This window comes from Branchiostoma belcheri, unplaced genomic scaffold, assembly GCF_001625305.1.
Source record: "Branchiostoma belcheri isolate BF01 breed outbred unplaced genomic scaffold, Haploidv18h27 scaffold8, whole genome shotgun sequence".
Taxonomy (NCBI): Eukaryota; Metazoa; Chordata; class Leptocardii; order Amphioxiformes; family Branchiostomatidae; genus Branchiostoma; species Branchiostoma belcheri.
This window is the reverse complement of record NW_017804464.1, coordinates 1,708,776-1,732,664: the sequence shown is the minus strand read 5'-3', so window position 1 is coordinate 1,732,664 and position 23,889 is coordinate 1,708,776. Positions and strand designations below refer to the sequence as shown.

The window sequence follows — 23,889 nt, the reverse complement described above, 5'->3', positions numbered from 1 at the left end:
TTTGCATGCATTGTGGAGAATTAACGTTTTGTGGTTGGTTTCAGCGGATTTGTTTCATTCCTCCAATCATGCCTCATCCTTTCAATGCCTTGTTTAGGAGGGATAAAACAAATCCATGAAATCCTCTGATATGTAGCTCATATCATAATGACAGACACAATCGGGTCAACACATCGATTGTGTGGACCGGAACTGTCCAATGCAGATTGTAGCCGGTGGTTTTGTTAGACTAAGAACTATTACCCAGCTGTGCCCCAAGCACTAGAAGGTTTCAGCAGTGTCTGGCGATGTCCCTTCTCACAGCTTATAGATCAAATGTAAAAGACATTAAAAGCTATCCCTGAGCACGTGAGTGATCTGTACAATTAGCTACTTAGATGCCGCTCAAATTCCTTCATGTGGTCTTAGACTCTAGACACATTCTTACATTTGATGCCTTCATTCATTTGATTTATAGAGCAAGGAGCAGTATAGTTTTGGAAACTATAAATTTTGATTTCAATATACAAAAATCATTAACCCAATGCACAGGCGTTTTTGTACAGCATTTCAGAATTCCTTACTTGCCTTAGCGATGGCTCACACATTTCTGTAACAAATGTGGTTATATACCAGCATACCCCCTGATAGCTCACATCAGCTATTCAACGTTCTGCGATTAATGGGAAAGGGTTGAAAGGTTTCTTAGCAATAACGGCCAAGTTTCCCCCTGCCTACCCTCGCCGGGCATCTAAAGATGTTTTCCCCGTTTATCTTGCCCCCCTGCTGAACCCATTCCGTCGTGTCTGCGAGCTTGTTCTTATTTGCCAGCTTTCATCTTGTTAGATAATTGTTGTTATTTGAGAAGGTCACCTTGTGGGATTAGGGTTAATAAGTGACCTAGACCCTGTCGGGGATTTCTCCACTCTGCAATCTTGAAACACCAATCAGCAAAAGCCGTTGGATAAGATCTTGACCTTTACCAATGATAACATTGTCCAAGGACAGACCCAGCTCCTCCAGGGGCATAAGAGGGATAAAAGTTGGCGCCAAAGAAGCAAAATGCTAGTCTAAGCAGAACGCCCGGGTGACTTTCTCTAAGCCTCATCGAAAAAGGGGGCGTTTGAGATCACTTAGTTTGAATCATGTCCTTGTGAGTGTCGTTACGATGTCAAAACACAATCATCTGGTGAGGCAATATGGCAGATATATGTTTACCAGCCAGTCGTAAGTAATGAAAACACAGCCGTAACGTAAGGGTGCAGCCATAGGTTGGAAAATTGGATCGATTGATGTGGCACTTTGGCTCAGTTCTGACGTCAAAAATTACATCTATCCTTTACTGTTTTACTTTACAATTGAAATTATAGTTGGTTCGGTTTGTCCGCAGTAATATGATTTATGGTAAGTCTGATTCTAACGTATAGCCGGCAGATGTAGAGTGGGTGTAAACGACCATGGTTGGTGAGCTGTCAAGCAAAAGTTGCTGATCCGTTCCGATAGTTTCCCATGTTTCTGGGGCAAGTCCTGTTTGTCTTTTAGGCTATTTGCAGAAAGTGGACAGCGTCAATGGCCAACTCTCTGCCTACACTGAGTAGGTTCCTAGTGCAGCAAGGTCTCCATGAAGGAGAACCATTAGAAGAGATGTAGTCTACGATGTCGTACAGGTTAATTTTCAACTGTATCTAGGTACTACTTGTATCCTTATGGATGAACCAAGCATTGTCGGGAGCAGCTGCAATGTGTTATACATGTATGGCAAGACTTAATAATAGCCAATGCAAAACGATCTCATATGATCGTAAAGAGGAAAACTGACATCATTATATTTATATGAAGTGTGTGTCATAGATTGCCAATGCTTCTGATGTTATTCAACTTTCCAACGTAGTGCATTTGAAGTCAATGAAAGCATATGGAAGTGTGAACTAATATTTACAGAATGATACATCAGTAAAAAGCCGTGTGGTATTGATGTGAACCATTGCAAAGTCTGCCGACATGATGTTGAGGATTGCTAGCTGCCCCCCAAGTGGACCTCTTCACTCCCCAGCGCTAATGACAAACGGTACTGGTAATGGTGCCCCTGACATGATTTAAGGGGAAGAGGCGCGCTGCGAATGAGGTTTTGTAAGTAACTCGTAGATCCTTTTATCCTGGTAATGGTCCTGTTTGGATCACCTCGGGGACTTGCTAGAAAAGGCGGAGACGGAGATTACCTGATTGGCTAAGATAACTTGGTTCGATTTACCCTGAAAACGATCCCTGAAGTGACAGAAATGTTCTCACCATTAATTGACAGCACATTCAATCTAGAGACAGGAAACATATTGTGGATTAACACTGCATCCAGGCAATGGTATAGATCTATAAGTAAAGATATTTGTCAGGATCCGAGTTACCTACTACTAAGATGCTACTGGATGTTTTTGGCATCGCTACAACAGGAATAGGTTAGTACATCTGGCAATGGTTCACCAAATACTTCATTGGTATCACTTGAATACCAAACAACTCTGAATTTGAAGCGGGAATGTAAATAAATGAGTTACGAATTTTAGGTAAGATGTTGACGACATTGGTTTATTCTTTATTGTTGTTTATTGTCAATATGTAATGAATTATGTATAACACATGAGCGGGACAACCCATGAAACCTAAGGGTTTATCAAAGGGCTTCCACGTAAATACCATACACACATGTATTGCACATAGCACACATGTATTATAAATACAGGAAAAATAAATGTAAAAAAAAGGAAATCAAAATAGATACACAAGAATATAGAGTTAGCATGACGGAGTAACTAGCTAACTAACTAATTGATAAAGTAAGACAATCAAATGACATAATAAGAAGAAAATAGATTGATGAAATTGGATCAACACGGCACGTATTCTCCCGACATACAGCATTATTCTGATGTCGTATAAAGTCGACGTTAGGAAAGGGCACATGTCAACCGTGATGAGCATCAAATAAAAGCATGTTTTGCATGACATTGTCTTCTGTGTGTGTGATAAATGTACCTCATTAGTCACTTAACGATGGGGGCCAAAATGTCGTCGTGGTGTCCCAAGGGTGTATGCTGAATTTTCCGCTTCATTTATCTTATGTTGTTGTTGTTTTAGTCCTGGCATGTCGGCCCAAACCAACTTCAGTCACTTAACGATAGGGGGCCAAAGTGTCGTCGACGTGCCCCAAGGTTGTATCCGTCATTTTCCGCTTCATTTATCGTATGTTGTTGTTGTTTTAGTACTGGTGTGTCGGCCCAAACCAACTTCAGTCACTTAACGGACTTGGGGAGGGGGGGGGGGGCAAAGTGTCGTCAGCGTGCCCAAAGGTTGTATCCGTCATTTTCCGCTTCAATTATCGTATGTTGTTGTTGTTTTAGTACTGGTATGTCGGCTCAAACCAACTTATGATGTCTCGTAGACTCTTGCATATAAAACTGAAAAGATATTCTGGAAATCATGGCGTACATGTACAGCTATTACATCAATCATTATGTCAAACTTTTGCAGAGCCTCTGACCAACACTACTTTATCTCGTAAGGTGATTATGACATCTTTTGCCAAAGCCTTAAAGTTTTAACTTTCAATACAGCCTCCGACATTGATGCTGATTTCAGTAACCCTCACAGCTTCTCCATAGAGAGTAGCATGCTGATACGTAGATAACAAGAACCTACAATAGACTTACAAACCACGTCATTGAAACCGCCCGGGAATCGTGACAACAACGTTGAGAAATGTGAACCGTCGTTGGGTGAGCCTATAGGATTACTCAATGCTCACGTCTGCATGTCTGGCAGGCATTTCCAATATATTCATCGTCCCCATTAGGACTGATCCAGAAAATTAGAAACACGACTGGGTTGAGTGGTGTTAGCAGTTTCGTCACGTTAGGTGAGTCCGCCCCCCCCCTCTACCCTCTCACAACCCACCCCCAATAACGAGACCCCGCAGTCGTTCCGACACTCTCCACCTGTTATATGTCAGCCTTCGTCGATACATTATTTCAGCAGTTCGCCTACAGAATGCAAAACAATTAACTCCAAGCCCTAACAGTATAGGGCAAACAAAATCGATTAACGCATAATTTTCCGGTTTGTTCTTACTCATTTCAAGTCCGGTGGTTGCAGGGGGTTGTAAAGTAATGTTGAACAATGGTGCCAAAACATCATACTTCAAGTTAATGTATAGATGTTATCATTATTGTATAATGATAATGTTATATTTGGATGTGGCTTAACCCAGACATAAAGATGATCGCCTGGTCACCCTGAAACACTGTAAGTGGTTGCGAGTAAATATTATTTAGATTTTGTTAAAAAATCACACAATTGTGAAAGAAAAAAAGGCCTAGTTCGAGATACCGAAGGTAAGCTCTGCCGAGTGCGATGAGAGTGTGGGGGACTTCTGACAAATCACGATCCGTTCTCCTGATACATACTAAGAGCTTTCTGTGCCAGCTGATAACGAATACTAATAACCCTGCCTTCCTCGGGAGAAATCAGCAGGCAGTTAGTGCTCATTTACCCACCATGGGTTTTCTCTAACTGAGGTAAACACTTGTCATAGACAATGTATTGTCTCAAAACAGGTTTGAACAAGAATACACGTAAGGCGGATAAACTTGACATTCCATATTACCGCACTGCCGGTTAAAAGAACTCATCATTACCGTACTTTGTCAAACTGTTTAATACTAGATAATTCATGAATACATTACACATAATCTTAGATTCACATAAATTACGGTCATACTTTGTACAATGTACAGAGGTTGTAACTGTATTATGTCATAATACAGTTACAACCTCTGTACATTGTACAAAGTATGACCGTTCGGTACAGATGCCCCTTCTTTATATCTGTTGAATATTTGATGTGGTGTAATATGTTTAATATCGTTTAATATGTGTATTTTATTTAAATTTGCCCATTGTAGATCATTTAGATTGATTGATTTAGATTTAGATTTAAATTGAATTACCAGAACAACATAATTTAGAATCCGAATATTGTCTGCGAGTTGTTTGAACAAAAATTGAATCCGCAAGTCAGAATATTTTTTTTTTAACTGCCCAATAGCTTGAGTAGATTCTGTGCCCATCAGGTTTGCCCATATTGACTAATGTTTCTAAGTTTTAGATGTTACAATATGATAAATAGCAGCCAGTAGTTGGTATGAAAATTAATCAACGAAGAAACCTCTAGATCTATTCATTACTTATTGATATTTATTAGATTTGTGACACTGTTAAAGTCATATATCAATGACGGGGTTATGGAAAACTCTGTTTCAGATAGTATAATCACATTTATCAACATACGTTTCATATTAATGGCACTGAAAAATCAATATATATCATGACGAGCATCAGTGTTAATATCATAATGCCATAGATCAATAAATCGTATATTTGCTGAACAACTAAAACCAAGAGTTAAAACCACCGTTTGGTAAGACCACGTGACACAATATATAATTACATGAACATTCAGTTTTGTGTCTGTATCATATTACAAAAACGTTCCTTTTGCGGGTTTCCGATTTCAAAGCGATATTTTAGGTGAATTTTGGTCGGTTTGCATCCATATAATGTTGCCCCTTGCCATTTTTGATCGGTATGGTTTATTCCATGCACAGAATATCGTGCCATAACATAACCATTTCAGTTCCTTGATACGATGTTTAAACGTATCATTCAAGCAAAGTGATCTTCAACAGATATTCAAGAACACGGGGTATAGTGTAACATGTAAGGCCGTGTAGCTACATTTTTCTTATACCAAAGGTTGTACATTCTTGTCGTTACAATGAATGCCATAAGCTATATGTAGACATTTGTAATGTAGCAACTTTAGGGCAACTTGCCAAATGGGGCTACTCCAAGTAAAATATAAAGTGTTTTATGGGAGCCTTTCGTACTGAATAAGGTCAGTAATATATATTCAATATACTTTTAATGTCTTATGAAGCAAGTGTGCCAAAACTAAACAGGTCCCATAACTACGTACCAACTGATCATTTCTCCAGCATGTTTTATGCGTCTTGAGTGTGGTGGTGTCTTTTCTTTATCTACTCTGAATGACATGTAAATACTTGTAACTTTACATTATGAATGTTTTGATATAGGCCATTGTCATGAGAAAAGGAATGAATAGATGAACTCAAGACTTCGGGGTTCCTCCATCTTTAATCAGTGTTCCAGAACATCGTGTTGAAGGAGGGTGGGTTGTTATTGTTATGATTGTGGCAAGGCAATATCATTGGTAACAAAGGTTTGATGTTGAAGCAAAGCGTATATTAAGTTAAGTTTGGATTGGATTGGATTTTTATAACAGGAACATTACATCATGAGTTCACATTCGACCCAAAATTTGTGAAAATTCATTTAGTGGCAGAAGACATCCTTGGTGTCATAAACATGTACTATATGTACTACTTAATACTTGACACTTTATTGAACTACATAGCTAAGCGTTGATCAACGCCATTTACACAAGACCAACACGTATACCTCAATACAAAAATAAACGTTGTGAATCTTTCAAATACATACCTCAGATAAGCCTTTCATGGCCATAGTTTCCTTGACGTAAACTCAATGTTCATCAACATCAGATGAATCGGACCGTGACACAGACCTGGCCCCAAACTGTTAACTACTCACCCCAAATGGCACACGCGTCGTGTTTAAATGCCGACCTGCTTGTAATGCATGGTTTGACATTTGAACTGAACTTAAAGGTCGCTTTATATACGTATTTGTGTTCATCGAGACGAGATGTAAAAAGAAAAACTTGTGTCTCGTTCCCCGCAACAATCGGTTAAAGGTACGACTTTTTTTGTCCAGTGGATATTTATACATTTGAAACCAGTCACTTGGTGACACCTCCGCTACTAAATTAAATCCTTCGTAAAGAACCTCTTTTATTCAGCTGACGTTTCGGTGACCGTCTGTCACCTTCCTCAGGACAATTCTGACTGGTTCACATTGCACAGCGCAGGTGTCGCTATAGATGCATTCCCAAACGTACTGTACATCTTTTCCCGGGACCAAAAGACATAGTCAGTTCAGGAAGCTTCCAGTGGAAGCATTTTGAAAAGGCCGAAACAGTAATAACTCAGGACTGGCAGCAGCCATTCTAACCTTACAAAAGAAGCTTGAGGTTAGCTGAAGTTCACCCGCGCCGGGTGTCTTGGATAGATAGGAAATACCCTGTTAGGTAACAATGAACGCCAACGTCATAGGGCTAGCCAAGTTCCCAGAACAGTCACGAATCAGCTTGGAAAACAGATAAAACGGCAGATGTAATTTCAGACACAGCTGGTATTCTCAGTGTGCCCACAGAACCATGTTGTATCATATTGTGTGCTCATTCAAAATCGTGTCCATCCAATCATGTAAGAGTTATAGAGTAGATGCTAGCTTCGCTGAAGCATCACTTGTGGCACCTTGGAGAGTCCTTACACCCAGCGCATATCAAATGCTGTAAAATACCATCCAGGAATATTCTGTGTTATCTTGTCTGCAAATTCCAGAACAACTAAATGTATAATGGGAATACAACCATCCCCCAACGGAGACGGGGGCGCCACAGACTTTCTGCAACCTATGATCCACTGCTCACGCGCCTTTCTTATATCGATGGCACATCGATGGAGGTGACCTCCCCATGTTATCCAAGCAATCCGTCCTGGCTTTCGTTGCACAGCGATCTCTCATTTACAAGCGCCTGATGGAAATAGGATTTCCAGCATGCTTGAGGTCGTCTCTAGCTCTTTCGTTTATATAGCGGCCCTCTGTAGTCCGCACTGGCAATGTCCTATCATACCCGGTGAATAGTATTCTACAAGGGACTGATCAGGAAGCTTTGTTACAGATGGAAGGTGACTATGTATATTCAATTCTTGATATCGTGGAAAACGCACACAAGATAAAGTCGTGTGTGAGCTGTACATATGAGAAGTAAACCGGTGAAAGAGACACGAGAAGCCCTTTGACGACTTGTTACCAACATCGTCAGTAAGATATACAACATACAATACCAACTTCCCCTTCTAAATGAAACCTATAAAGAACGTGCCTGTAAAATTTATCGATACTAAAGCTAGTAGTAAAACACATCAAGAATCAGTATTGGTGAGCAGACATTTGTACATGGACTCTAGAACCGTGTAAAATATGGTCTCGACAGTTCTTCACTCCATTTTCATCGCCGTTTTCTTGAGTGCTAGTGCTTTCTAGCATTTAATGGTACAGGACGTCACCAATATGACAAGTGTTTCTAAAGCCTGTACCTTAGTACTATCATTGCCCTTACCAAGCTATATATAACTCTCACTTCAACAATACCAGTGCCTCTCTTTAGATGGAAATGATAGCAATAAGAGATCCTATTTTCTCCATTATGATGTTTAAGAGATGAGTAACAAAGGCAAAGGCGATTCGTGGATTCAGAACAATAGAAGATAGGACACTATTAATCATCTCAGGCTGCCTTCTTTCAAGCTACATTTACCGTTCATCTTAGGCGGTATTATCATCCGACACACCGACACTTAAGCCTGCACGACTCAGCCTCGCCTAAGTGCACGGTACATAAATATACGGCGCACGACAGCGGGCAAATATCTCATTTCGCGTGTGAGAGTCGAGCATCAAATGTCGTTTCCGACGATAAAACTTTCCGCCGACTAATGTCAAACAAAGATGCAATAGAATAGCAGATCGATGAAAGGTCAGGGGGCAGGTAGGCTCCACGACTGGCCCTTGATAGGCAATATCCACAGCTTCTAAACAGAACGTTACAGCCTTTTTATTGGAGGAAAATCTAAAGACGTTTTCCTGGAAATTGGAATTGGAATATCTCATCTCAACTCGCCCCTCTGAAGTTGAATCAGTCAAATACATTTACTTTTCCCTGGTCAGTCACCTTTGGGACGGATGTGCCATGCATACTATGAGAGGAAATGTTCTACTGTTCATACATTGTAAGCGTTGTGATAAAATGATAAACAGTGCGTGCGGTCATAGAAGCTACTTGATCTTACAGGCAGTTTCTTTCATTGATCTTGAACACTTTACTTTTTCCTGGTCAGTGACCTATAGGACGGGTATGCCATGCATACTATCAGAGGAAATATTCTTCTGCTCATACATTGTAAAGCATTGTGATAAAATGATACCCAGTGCGTACGGTCATAGAAGCTACTTGATCTTACAGGCAGTTTCTTCATTGATCTCCATTGAGTCGCTAATATATGTCTATCGACCACTGCTTTGCTGTGCTGGTAAGATGTCAAGTCTAAATTCAGGTTATGGCACCTTCTTCACTAGGTATCATCTGTTACCACATAGGTCAATTTTTGTAGCTGATGTTCTTTGTGGAACTGGAAGTGTTCAATCTATCACGGAATTCAATTATCGAACGGTTCAGTAACGCATATGTGCCGGTCTGCAGGGTCACCCCAATGATTGTTAGTTTAATTTCTCGTAATGGTCAGATATTATATTTGGATACCCCGATGTTCCCAGCGGGTCTCACCTTAAAACGTCTCCCAACATGTCAGTATTGAATTTACTTGAGTGGGAGGGTCCGGTCGATAGTACTGTGTTAGGCGCGGTATCCGAGACAATGGAATGGCAGACAATGCGGTCTGGGGATGCCGATAAAATTTCACAGCATGGTCGTTACCCATCCTGTAAAAGTCTCCGTCTCTGGGCATGGTATTGTTGGTAGATAATACCTTTTGTGTCAATCGTCCCTAGTGCTTCAACTTGACCTTTAACGACATACAGAGTTACGATTTTCATTTTGTCCAGTTGTGTTTACTGGCATGATTGCTGATAGACCTAAAAGGATTTTTACGTACATGTGTGAATGGTGGCTGGACAATTCTCGGATAGAACTGGAACGGGAATCATAGGTATAGGGTGATGGTGTCTCACCTCCATGTACAGGATTCGGCATACGGTTCCCAATACAGATTACAACTTTCAGGGGGTACCTGGGAATCAATCCCTGGACCCTGTGATCTTCCGTCTAGTGCTTCCATCTAGTGTTAGTCTCTATGCACTTCAAAGCTTTGAACTACATCGGGTCTAGACAAGAGCAAGGCCGTTAAATGATGAAGTTGCAAAGTCCTGAGCTTCAAAGGAGATTGAGACATCCTTCATAATTAGGAACATGTGTTATTCATGGGGACGTTAACATCCTAACACTGCCTTTATTGACAAGAATACGACAAAGTAGAAGCAATGAAAAGGCAATTTCAAGAGTATAAGAAAGAAAAACAAAACGTCACAGTTGACACATCTGCTAAAAGAACGCCCATCCTTCAGCTTGATAAATGGCGAAGTACACCCCATCTATAAAGCTAATCCTCGCAATTAGTTTGACTGGGCAGATTTTTCAATTACGCTTCACCTATGCTATGAATTGTGACTGCGGCATTATGAATGAATAAGAGGCAAGGGAGAGGGGCCATGCCGACAGCAAACACATAAACTTAACATCAGCATATTCAGAGTTTTCACTCGAGTCAAAGCCGTTTATTCACTAGAATACTTACGTAGGTATGGGAGCAATTTGTGTTACGCTCAGCAAAAAAAGGAAAGGTTTTTGATGGCTCATATGCATCATGCAAACATCTAATAGTACAGCATCCTCCTGAGAGATTACTGCATTATGCTTTTGACGCACGTATAATGTGTTTATAGTAGATGACTGATGTAGTGTTATTATCAAAATAATGCAGTAAGTTTTTCCAATCCTGTAGTTTTATTTTCAATGGGATACCGATACCAATGCTTGTCGTAAATATGCTTTACGGTATTCTATCTAAAGGTTTCCTGGCTTATATCAAAACTGGCCCCCGGGTGGCAGTTCTACATCCTCTAAGAAGGACTTTATGTCGAGGGACCATTTGGAAGTGAGCAGTAATCCTCACACGGCCAAAACTGCTTCGCTCTATTTATCTACATCCTGCCTTCGTATGAGGATCTCCCTAAAAGGCTATGCTCTGAAAATTGGGTTCAGTGAATCCTTTCTCGACTCAGTGAAGCGGAACATTCGCTGGTCAGACGCCGCGCATCAAATTCCGCCGCCGCGGGCGTCCTAACGTGGGCCGTGCCGACTCGTGAATGGGCTGCTTACATTACACTGAATTCAGACATACAGGAAAATATATCAAGCGTGAAGAAACGATACAGAAACCGCTTACGGACTTCTATAATGCATTATTACAGTCAGATCGGGACTATGCACCATTGACACAAAACATATGGCATTGGTAACCATATCCAACGGACATCCCCAAGGTCAGAGCATCTTAACATTGTGCACGGCAGTTGGTTCTGGGCAACATAAATCCCAGGGACGTAACAGGCGTTAAGAGCTGTGAAACAACAGAACTCATGAAGGATTAATGCGCAAGATAAGAGACAATTCTCCAGATTGGGCCTTTTCTGATATGCATAGAAGGGCTGTTAGGGATCGCTGCTCTGATGGACCCCGTGGCTACAACCGTAAAAGTCTCCAGGCCTGTAGCCACGGTTAAGTCTGTATTATTAATGGTGAAGTCGCAGGGAGGCGGAAAGGGCTACATCGTTGACCTTGGATCCAGAGACGTCGTCTTACCAGAAAAAGAAGCACCACATCTTACAGCAGTGGTTTATTCTATGTAAGCAGTAGGGGCAGATCATGAATGAAAGGACAATTTAGGAGTGATATATAACAACGCCATATTGTCTTTGCCTGTTTAGATAATTACATGGTCAGCTGCCTGAAGCACAATGTATTATCATGGCATTTCTCTTAAATCTGAAAAAAGATTGTGAATCAAACATACTCGCCACTGCTTCTATAACCGACGGACGGTTTGTCCCACAAGAAGGACCGTGCATAATCGAATCTAGAATTGGTTGGGATGAAATACGACGCCACAATGGGACGGTTTAACCCGTGAATTACTAACAAGTGTTCACGTCGATAAAGTTGCTGATTTCAGCGGCCCTATCTGCACCGGTGCAGGCGCGGTACGTGCCAGTACACTGCCGGTCTGATATTGAATCGCACGCCTCACAGACAATGAAAACAATACGTCACGCTTGTGGCTTTGTATTCTTATCAGGACGTGGCAGTTTCAATCCAAGCCATCGCGGCATCCGTAAAAAGCTAACGATTTCCTCATTATGCTTGCGCAGATGTTGTTTGGTGATCTTACCTCTGGAACTGTTCCGTCTGGTGCGAGTGGCCGTGCCATTTTTGGTCTGGGACGGCTCCTCCAGCTTCGCCAGCACGCTTGTCCCCGTCCTTGGTGCCGGTAGCCCAACTGTTGCGTTGACGGGAGGTCCATTGCTGCGCTCTGTACCGAGTAAGAACAGGCACATTAACAACTCTAGACGGATCAACACACACGAGTACATATTCAGCTTAGCAGCCCCTGGCAGACTTGTGGTATTTAAAGCTTGCCCCGTGCATGTAAATTGTCAGTGACGCGAGGGTGCCTTGCTGCATCAGGTAAAACCTTTGAATTACCCCCACTGTCATTAGTCACGCATCTGAGCAGCAAATTAGCGGCGCTGTTGGAATTCTCCAAGGTTATGGCGTGGCCCGTTAAGGTTCTGGAGAAGACGTTCCCGTAGCTCCTCCAGGACCCTATTTTGGCCCCCAGCGTCCGGGATCACTTTTATCCACATCCCCGCCGAGAGAACTCGTCGCCATTCTTACCAAACCGGAATTAATGGAAGCTTAAAGAATTGTCTCAAACAATCAGCTCTTAAGGACTTAAGGAGCATAAATTATGGCATCTCCATAAAAGCGAAAATGGCTGCAAGCTTTAATTTCTAATCCAGTATTCTTTTTGTCTTCTTGAGAGTAATTGATGACCCAGCGAGCGTGATTACTGTTAATTGTCTCCAATTGCTGCAGGCTTAATGCAGAAGATTACAACACAAGCACTAATTCCCGATTATGCTTTCTTTGATGAATTATTATGATACAATTTATGAAACTAATGGACGGTAATCAGGACTTAAACAGACGGTTGAACGCCTGTAAGCCGCTAAAGAAGCTGGTAAAATGGCGCTGACGACGGATGACAATGATACGTCCGTAGCAAGCCTTTTTGGAGTACCTTTGGCAATATTAATGTCATGAGTTAGCGAAATTAGATAAGATAGTCATCAGGCGCGCGCAGTGCATGTAAAACTATTTCTTTTATGGTTTACTTTGCCGTGTTTGAATTTCTGTAGCAATCTTTGACTTAAAGTGTGGGCTTTGAACCCATAGACCTTAATAACCTCCCCTACTCCGTTTACGATGGAAGCTGCGTTAAGTGCGTCCACACTTCCAATTATAGCGAGGTGTATCAAGGACATCTGAAATTGTCCCTTTGTGCGAACCCAATTGAAAGTAGCCGTATGTATGGATTGGTGATCCAATTATGGGGAAAGCGTTGGGCCGATAGGGGACAGTCTCCGGCGTACCCGTGACAAAAACCTCGTCAGTCATGCGAAACTGGCGCTGGGGTGACGCGTTACCTCAACACACAGATGGGATACTGTAAAGCACCAAATACATCAGCCATGTCTCCTGACGCTAGTTTATTGAAATAGATTGAAATAGATATGTATTCATGGAAGGAAGCCACTGCCGATGTTATTCATCAATGTTGCGGCAGTTTTCATGCAGAGTCGAAATCCCAGAATATCTTTCTCCACGCCTGGGCATGGTACATAACGCAACATCCTCTCTCAGTCGTGTCTATGGTGAATGAATGACCCGCTCGTTTTGCAGCCGTCCCTTTTTACCTTTCCGTCAGCAATGCATGAAATCACAATGCGTAGAAATGTGGCAGGAATCATACGGTCGGGTGCACACACATCTACTCCAAACAACCCAAGCATGACATGAGATACTACTTAAGCATGCGCCTATCATAGGAAATTCCGTATGCAAGACGAGCCTTACGCACCCTTTTCTACTTGATTACTGTACTTCATAGCAATGCTACGACTGGCTCTCTACATTTAGCTCTGCTGCAAGGAAATCACCACCCTTTTATAAATATAGTTTTTCTCTCTCTTAATGTTTATCCAATGAACCGGAAATGTCACTAGTACGTTTTGGGTTCTAACAGAATTTGTTGTCGGTGTGTTTTACACTTGGGACCGCGTCCAAGACTTTAATGACTAGTTTTAAGATCGCTGTGTTTGGCAATGCAGGCAGTGTGGCGTATTTCCGCATGCTAGCCAGGAAACCCATTGCATCATCATTGAAAAAAAATAAGGCTTCTAGTTCGCAGATTCAGTTAACACCGCACAGACTTTGGAGATTCACAGAAAAAGATAGGGAGATGGAAGTAGATCTGTTGAGTGGAAACGACATCTCGTGAATCTCATCATTCATTCCCGGGACATCCTCCAGCAGCTTTAGTGACATTGCCATCAACGCTCGAGTGGAGTGAAATTATTCATTGCCATAAATTCCACCGAGGACGTGATCACTTTGTTTTAGCAGGGTTGTGCACTCGCTAGTTAGATAAAGACCCGAGAAAGCATACGTAATCTACATTCAGCGCCTTGTGATATAATCAGGTTTGTGCCTTGTGCCATTGCTGTCTCTAAAGTCAGAATCAATAAAAGCCATTCCTTTCCTTTTTTTCCAAAGTGGCGATAAATTGCCCAGGGAAATATGATGTTGTGCGTTCTGCTCTTCCCTTGCCGTGCTGTAATGGGCGAACGCTTCTTTAATAGAGCACCACCTGGTCTGACCCGTATCATCCTGCTCTGCTGAACCATATGCCATGCCCCCTTCCTCCCCCCTTAGATCGGACAGAGTGTTCAGTGGAGATGTACTTACGTGGAAAGGCGTCACACAGTAGCATCCCAACCAAGAAGAGAGCAAGCAGGCTTGCCGGCTTTTGCTGCAGAGTCTGAATGATGGGCTTCATCAGAGATGCAGGCAGACCGGGGATCACAGCGGGTCTCTTCCTCTTTGTAATATAGATGGTGAGCCTGTAATCACGAACAGTACCTGTAGCGCAGAGGAGTTGAAAGGGCCCGTGTAGCTTGTGTCGACCAGGCACTCTTGTTGTATCACTCACCAATCCAATTTCCATGAAGACGGTCCTATCCTGTAGAAGGGAAATCCTGTTTGTTCCGTGACGTGCGTTCCCTTGCTGCGGCTGGGCGTCACGTACTGCTCAGCGCCCATTATAGGTCTGTACGACGGCCTTCCCCGGGAACAGACAAAATGGCATCCACTACGACAACATACCTGGGTACCGGGTCGCGACGAAGAGTACCACTTGTAGCACGTCAATGTAAAGTAGATTCCTGAACATCAGACTCGATCATGCGGCTGCTGCCGTTGCCGCCGCAATGCGGGGAGACTGTCATCCGTGCGCCGTCGAAAGTGGAAAGAGCTTTTCTGAAAATCGCCGTTTGATCCGTCACAAATTCTTAGCATCTGTTAGAGCACCCTCCTTTTCCTATCGATTGCCGAGTTGTCTATTGCAAACGAGAACGGACCTGGACGTGGCGACTCTCTGTCTTCTGCCTGGTAACTTCAGTTCCCTGCAGCCGAGATTAACTGGCGGGGGGAGACATCCGCTGGTGGTGATTATTGTGATGTATCAGATCCTACCGGCTGGGAGAAAGGCAGCTCTGCAGACCGGTTCAAGCAGGGTGCCGCTGATCGGAGAATATCCCCTTGAGCAAGCGTAGAGAGGCGGTGATCAAACGAGATGCCCACCGCTCCGACTGCACACGGAGCCCGGGCCTCCTACGGCGCTATCCTCTTCAGTGCCGACACCAATCTCCTCGCCAGGCAATTTATAAGTCAGCTCTCTTCACATATGCCAGTCGTTACTCAGTCGACGCCGTATCCAGAGGCTGGTGATGCAGTAGCTGTGTAGGACAGACAAGGCAACGGCAAAAAATCAACCTTGCAGCTATAGCTATACTATGACACGCTAGCTTGAAACAGACGTCGGCGGCGCGGAGATTTCGTAAGAAGAAGGCGCCGTCCTTCTGATATGTAATAGTCCTCACTCTTAAGTGCTGTACGCCAACGCTCCAGACATCTCCTTTTTACCGTACGGAACGTACCATTCCGAAACGGTGGGCAGTGCCAGGTGCAAATTGGACTGGCAAATCAAGACGGAGCGGGCCGGTAGTCTATCGACGTCCACTGTAATCAGTGGGAACACACTCGTTTGATAGCAAATTAAAAGAGCCATTTCGTGGTGATGAGATTAATTGTGATGAAGAGCCTATCGAGAACCGTCCTCACCCCTTGACCTACCCGTTTCATAGAAAGCCTCAGCAATTGGTTACGCGGAGGGTGCGCCTCCTCACAGACGGGGCTAATGAACGATATTTGCCTTCGAACGCGCCGTTCTGACCCCGCAAAAACAGCAGGTGACCACCAACATATATTGCCTCCTACGTGACGGATAGCGTCTGTGCAAGGGTAAAGCAAATTGATTCTACCGAAGAAAGGAGATCAGACAAAATACCCAACCTTGCGCAAGATCTGGGAAGCGAAAGGTACTTAAAAATCAATTCATTTAATGGCCCTTTTTCAGGCCATAAACTGAATGCATTTATCTTCTGTTCCGCTACCATGAAAATATATACAGATCATTCTCTGTTCCCACGCACTGTGCACAATATATTCAAGCTAACCCACAGTGCAGTGCAGTAACTACACAACACATCTTCGTCTCCATTTTGATTCTAGTTGCATCAGGCATTTCCTATTTACAGATGTATTTCTCCAGGGAAACGTAAAGTTATCTTCACTCCTACTGCTTACAATTATCATAATCATATTCTCTCTCTTGAAAGATTATTTTCTCGAGGGTATTCAATTGACAGTTCTTGACATTACTACCTTACAAGAGCTACTGGTGCGTAATGTTTTCTTATGTACATATGTGCTATATTCTAAAACGATTCTAGAAGTGTATATTTTTCTTCTCCCTTGATAGAAAATTCGCCATGATTAGACTGCATAGTTTGAAGTTGGTAGGCATGATTTTATGATGGTATGCAGATGGTTAAAATGATGGTATGCACACCATCTTCAAATATATCTCGGTGTGAAAACTAATGGAAAACCGACGATCAACAAAATATTTACGAAGTTTATGCATGATAACTCTTTAATAACAGACACATACGCGCTATTTGTTGCTCTCTAACCCCTTTTTGTACCGATACGCCAGAGTGGGCGACTGCAACCTTTGAGTTTCACCCGGCAATCACGGCGCACACTGAAGTGTTAGCTTTAGATAGTCTGACACGGTCATATGCAGCTCACGCCTTGTTCAACACACACAAAGGGTGCTGTGTATAGCCTCTGTCCACTTTTCTAGTTCATAAATGATTCCGTTTCTATCAGAAGGCCCGATATTTCAGCGCTCCCTAGCATGTACCGTGGTGTATTACTTCATGTAATTCAGGCCACGGCATTAATTACAACCACAGTCGCTGGAGAATGTGGAAACGTGAATGAAATTGAGCGGGATTAGTTCGCCATGTCGCACAACAAGCAGTGAACAATAAGCTACACTTCTACATACGACACTGCCGACAATGGAAACACGGTTCTACAATACCATTGTCTGGTATGTTTATCATACGTTGGCAAGCAAAAAGGAGGGATTATCCTGCATTCTACCGACAATGTAATATTTCTTATTGGGCAGCGGACCGATTTCCGAGGAGCGGACAACATAAAGAATACTGATGACTGAGAATCTGGACTAGCCAGTACCGTAGGGCTTACCATAGGAGAAATCACTTCCAGGGACATGGTAGGAATATCATTAAATGGGAAATTATTACTTACTTCGTTGCTTGATTCCTTGAGCACACTGGAGTATCTGGCATGGCCAGGGGGGGGTCAACATATATTTACCTAAAAGAGAAAGAAATGGGTACGTATTGTCAGATCTGACAGAATCTTTCTCTTTCTTTTTTTCTTGAAGATGAATCACATTTCAGAAGAGTGCCGAATACATCATTGTGTAGATCTATCCTATATATTGTATACTAGCAGGACGCTTCCATTGATGTGGTAGGAAGTAATCTAAGCGGAAACTCCTGAGATCTCACGGTAAGCAAAAGATACCCTAAAATGGCTATTCAAGTCATGACAGTGACAGAATTTGCCGTTTGTATTCTAAAACCCAAGCAAAGCTAAATTCCATCTCAGTGGAAGATGCTGCCTATTGTGCTTTCAAACGAATAACTTTGCACTAATGTTTTCACATCCGTTGGAATCAGTGCTTGGCATAATAGTGTGCGGTAGTATATCTAACTCTCACAGGGTCCATAGAGCGGCATTTCTCGGATAACGACACACGGCAGTTCGCAGGTCGTTCTCTTAAAAGCTTTCTTAGTACATCAGCACCATACTGAGCCGCCGCTCCCCAGACCCCGGAGTCCTTACGGGTTAGAATCACTGCACTGCACGAAGCTGTGCTGCATGTTAATGAATAGTGAGGGAGTCACGTCGAATACAGAACGACTCTCGGGTTGAAGCTTAAAGAGTTCTATTCAGCCCCGGTCACCCGTCTCTATTCTAACCCATTCATCCAGCTATTTTTCACCAATACTAGCTCTATGCTTTCAGCGATACCTTGACCATGATGCTGACCTGTATTGTCCAGATGTTTTAAATTCAACATGAAAGAATTCAACATGAAAGAATAACTGCAACAAACAGTTCAAGATGATTGCTACATTGTGCAGTACAGGCAATTGCACAAAAGAGAAAAAATATTCAAAATAAAGAATTAAAGTAAAATTCCTCCACCACATGTAAATTTTTGGTTGATGTACTAGGTGGTTGATTCCTGGAAAGTTGTTTACAATAGGACTGGATTCACTGGTAAATGCTGGATGCGCAGATGTTTTTAAGGACGTTAATGCTTTCCTACTGCGTAAAATATCATTAGTGGACTGCAGACGGGTCCATACAACAGAGTCCATTTTCCCGTCTCCCTGGTGCCATTTCCATGATTTCTACCTTGCGTGTGGTGTTTGAATGTTTCTCTGGAGTACAGTGTGTTTAAATGGGTAAAACCTATATGTACAAGGAAATTGCTGGATTTAAATTGCATCAGAACACTTAGCAGAAGACTCCAATACATCAATGGCTGTGTAACTGTAAATCGAAGTAGACATTGTCATTGAAAATAAGACAATAAATCAGGAAACAGATCTTGAAGATTTCTTCTGACGTATCGACAGCAAGGGCTTGGTAAGGGGATCAGATGTTAGAGTGCGGTCGGCAACCCCGGCACCCAGATGGTGCGCCCATCTCAAAACACGTACTTTGGCCTGCTCTGTAGCGATTCCGTACCGTTACAACACAAATGATGCAGTGTGTGATGCAAAGAAACAGTTTTGCAGCTGATGGTGCTCTGCAATCTCGACGAAAAAGAAGATGCTTCAAATACGATACACTAAGCAGACCGAGCTATATGGGAGTAGCTCACTAGTGACTCATGACTAGCTTCTAAGCGTGCTCTCGTGCCATTGCCGTACGTCCGTGTTGACTAAGCCACTTTGCCGTTCCTCCTGAGCATATGGGCAATGTCCATCCCGTTTCTCGTGGCTGCAAAATAAACACTGCGTCGTTTTATTGCTGTCATATCTTCTTTCATTTCCACCCGGGGGATAACAGGATCACGGCGTGGCAATGGGCCTGCTGCAGGTTTCCATTAACCACGGAATCTGCCTGAAAGGGAAGGGGTGGATCTGGTATTGACCGGTCACGGATTGTCCCAGCAAATTGTCTCATTTGTGGAGACATGTGCTGTGGGTTTTTACAGTCATTTGTGTCACAGAGAACCCTTTATTTCTTTCATGGCTGTATCTGCTGGGCTTCATAAGCAGCACTGGGAGGTAGCCGTGGACTGAAGGCTCCAGGTCACCGGTTTACCATGTGCCAGAGGAATATAGATACGTTTATTGCAAATTCCTACCCGAAGGCTAAGTGCAAATAACAAGGATAAACGACCACAGAAACAGAGTACAAATAACTTCAAAATCCACATAGTGAAAGGTAATTGTCTAAAACTGTAGCCATGCCTGAAGAGCTTGACTCCTATATATTCATTTTTATTTTATACCTTGTTATTCGAAGATTGATCGGTTACTCTGCTTTATCTACGAATGCCACTGTGGACTGTAAGCTCCCAACAAAAGCAACAGCACCATCCCTCCGCGCCCACTCAATACCCTCGTGTCGTTTGGAATCCTTTAAGATACATCAGCCACGATCTAAATGGCATTTCTATGTACCCTGTAGGGGCGTGCGCTTCTGGCAGGTTTTAGTGCGGTCGGCAAGGCTGTGGCGGCTGATAGGGGGCGGTTTGGTGTGTGGAAAATAAATCTGGTTTTTGCAGTTTCCTTCCGCATTGTGCCAGGGACAGTATCTGGTGAGCAGTCTACTTCGCAGCTTGAGCTTTTCTTCTTTCATGAGGCAGCCGCTTTCGACTAGCTGAGGATTCTGATGTCTTGTTGTGGCTAATACGAGATGGGGTTTGCCAAGTCTTCATCCAGGAACGTGGTGTAAAGTGCCTTTCCCAAGGGCACAAGATCGGTGCGGTGACATGACAGGGTTCGAACCCGGGACCTCATGGTTCCGAGCCGAACGCTCTGCCGTTACGACACACGACCCCACAACTCTCAAAACTCAAGACGAAGCATGAATTCCAAATTAGAGCAGATTATATGCTACGTTTGAAATATTTTTCCACCGACCACATACATCACCAGCTACATACGTCTACAGGTATTTTGTGATGACGTAAAATATTTGATCTGTATCGTTTATGCCGCCAGTGTACGTCTTGTCTTGACATTTAGCAATGACTGGAGATTGGACCGTTTTTATGGGTATTGGAGGTCAGTTTTCATTGCTAATTACGAACCTGAGGTACGCCGTTTTATATGATAGCTGGTACACCATTACAAATCGATGTCGACAAACATTAAAGAGGCATGGGCGACTAACCAAATTTGCACCGAGATCACATTTCTGATAATGCATTAATTTGTTGGAATTTATCATTATAGAAAACGAAAGGGAAAAATAGTGGTAAAACATCTGCATCTTTCCATTCTATAGAAATACAAACTGCAAAGACAAAAGTGACATCAATGATATAATTACATTACATTCCAATCTTAGAAATCCAATTTCAAAATCATCACCACATTGCAATTTTCATTATTAAATGACACTTTTTTCCAAAAATCATATTTATATTACAATTATGTTCCAATCACGGAATCAAAATCATATGCAGTATCAAAAGTACATGGCTTTATTGCATTACAACGCAATTGTTAGAAATGAGTTTTACCAGGACATAACAATATTAGCAATATTCGCAGATCAGAGACTGGGGAGCAGAACACGGAAGACGCCCACGTACGAAGATTATAGAAAAAACAAAGTGCTCTGCAAATAATTCTATCTTGAAAAATGAACAATAATATAAAACGTCTCATTCCAAAACTTGTCAGGTTTTTAAACCTAAAAATGGTTCAGTGCCCATTCAGGTAAATCAGTGATTTACATTGGGATTTCAAACGCATGTCATTTAGAGAGAGATCGTTGTTTGGTAATCTTTAAGTTTACATGTTTTATTTCATCATAAATTTTTGATAATAGTGATAGCATTTCAGGCAAGATACTATTTTCCGATGGGTCTTGCTGCTGAACGTATAATTGCTGCAACAAAACGAAGATACGGATCGTAATGTTCGTGGCAAAATAGCACCAAATACTGTTTGGTGAGAGTTGGTGATAGCACATATGCATTGATTGTTCATCCAGTGGCAGCGAAGCGTGGCGGCCTCGAGAAATGAGATTGCCGTAGAATATGGTGGGAGATTGACTATATGGCCGTCACGGTTGACTCGTGAGGTCTGCTAGGTGCTAATCAGAAAGGAAAAAAAACGAAAAATCAAAGATCCAATCTTTAAACTGTCAAGAGAAAGTTCACGATGAAGTTTTCCGTGACAAAAGGACTGTTGTCTATGTTGGACGGCTGAAAGTCTCACAAAAATCCGTATATTTGTACAAAATTTAAACCAAGATCAAGGATGAAAAATATTTACCCTATGGAAATACAGATTATTAATGATGAAAAGGAAGAATAGAGAACAGTGTTGTTTTGTATTACCAACGAAGATCTAAATGGAACCAGACCAGCAAATTGGTGTTCACCGATTGCATCGAGACAACAGAGAACATTTACATTTGACAGAAAATTATCTAATGACCTATTAGAGATCGAGAACAAAAATACATGGCGTTAAAAAGTGACCTTTACACATATACCACTACATCTGAGTTCAAACTTTGGAAAGTACATGATTTAAGAACAGTTTCCATGCAGCTTTTTACCATAGGCTGCACGTATGTATGATATTAATGTACTACATACTGACTCGTATTTTTACTTTTGTTATCTCACAGCATAAAGCTTAACGTTTGACAGTTATAGTGGTTGTGATAGATAGAATGAAAAAAGCCCAGATTGTGTGGGAGATAAATGCCATCCCTCCATTTCTCATCCGCATGTTCCTGCCAAAGGTGAAGTGCCAATGACCGAGAGGACGTCATGAAAGTAGTTAAACAACATTGATACATGCACCAAGTTTTACAACCTCAATCTTCTCTCAAATGCACAACCTGAAGACCTGTCTACCGCACTTCAAGCAAAGAAGTAATTATACAACACTGCGGGTAGCAATCTTTCAGTTTATTGCAAAGCTCGGAGCCATACATCGTAATGATAAAAGTGACAGCTTGAAACATCTGCTCATTCATAGATCACTTCAATTGATGTCAAAATATTGAATTCACTTCTACAGGGCACTGGCATTCACTAAGACGGTTGTAAAGTGTATCCTGCATAGGCTGGCCGAGAGGTATGTTTGCATTGATAGGTATCTAGCCTCTTGAGGCGAGATAAGGGGCAGTAGTGGTCCTATGCTCATCGAGCTTACACTTTGTTGAGCAAGTGACAATACATCATGTGTAACACCCTTGCCATCCGGGGAGCCTTGTATGTATAGTCAAAGTACTAAATGCAATCCGACCTTCACCTACGCAAGTACCTCAAACAACACCACTGCATTGAAACGAAGCCAAAAAGTTTCGGGGGAAGTATTCTAGAAACGTCGATGGTTGATGTATTCGTAATTATTATAGTGGGCTGCACTCTTGAATCAACACGTTTATGCCTTTATCATCTGTGGTATGTAATATTATTAACTTACATGCACCATTGGCCTTTCGTTTACGACCGGTTTGCACTTGTTCTTATTTTGCAAAAACATTTTACACCACGAATCTGTGGTATTGTGTAATATTTCATGAAGTACCATTAGCCTTTTGTTTACGACCGTTTTGCAACTGTTTTTATTTTGCAAGAACTAGACAAGTCTACATCACAAATCTCATATTGATTGTCTGTAACTTGCGAAAGTGTTCCTGGGGTTTGAAAAACGGTGCTGGATCCGATTCCAATCGTCTCACTCACCCACATTGATTGCCGTTACAGAGGCGGGAAATCTCGGTGAAAAACCGTCCAATATTGACTGGAAATGCTCGCCGCCGATTGGATTATAGGATAAACCGAAGGTCGGCGGAATACGTAAGTAGGAAAGCAGAAACATCTTCGTTAATGTTAACGAATCTTTAATGAAATGCATTTAAGAAATGCTGAACTTAAGTAAAAAGACAATGATTTTAACCATCTCGGTGACAGTTGAACATTGTTAAAACATCAGTTCCAGCCCAATTCTGCCAATACATTAATTGTGTAATACAAAAATACAATAATAATATCAACA

The 23,889-nt window shown here is 42.2% G+C and overlaps 1 protein-coding gene across 4 annotated transcripts in view; it reads right to left on the bottom strand.

The window, feature by feature from the left end:
* Positions 1-15,369, bottom strand: part of LOC109486272 (glutamate receptor ionotropic, delta-2-like) — a 64,241-nt gene extending 48,872 nt beyond the window's left edge. For 2 of the 4 annotated variants that reach the window (XM_019790051.1, XM_019790053.1), the window contains exons 1-2: positions 14,861-15,368; positions 12,222-12,362 (exon numbers count right to left, since the gene is read on the bottom strand). In XM_019790051.1, the coding sequence (XP_019645610.1) occupies positions 12,222-12,362; positions 14,861-15,119 (400 nt within the window). In that variant the 5' untranslated portion in view covers positions 15,120-15,368. Of the gene's footprint in view, positions 1-12,221; positions 12,363-14,860 lie in introns of all 4 variants that reach the window. The other 2 variants (XM_019790052.1, XM_019790054.1) reach the window with 2 other exon arrangements.
* Positions 15,370-23,889: the final 8,520 nt, after the last annotated feature.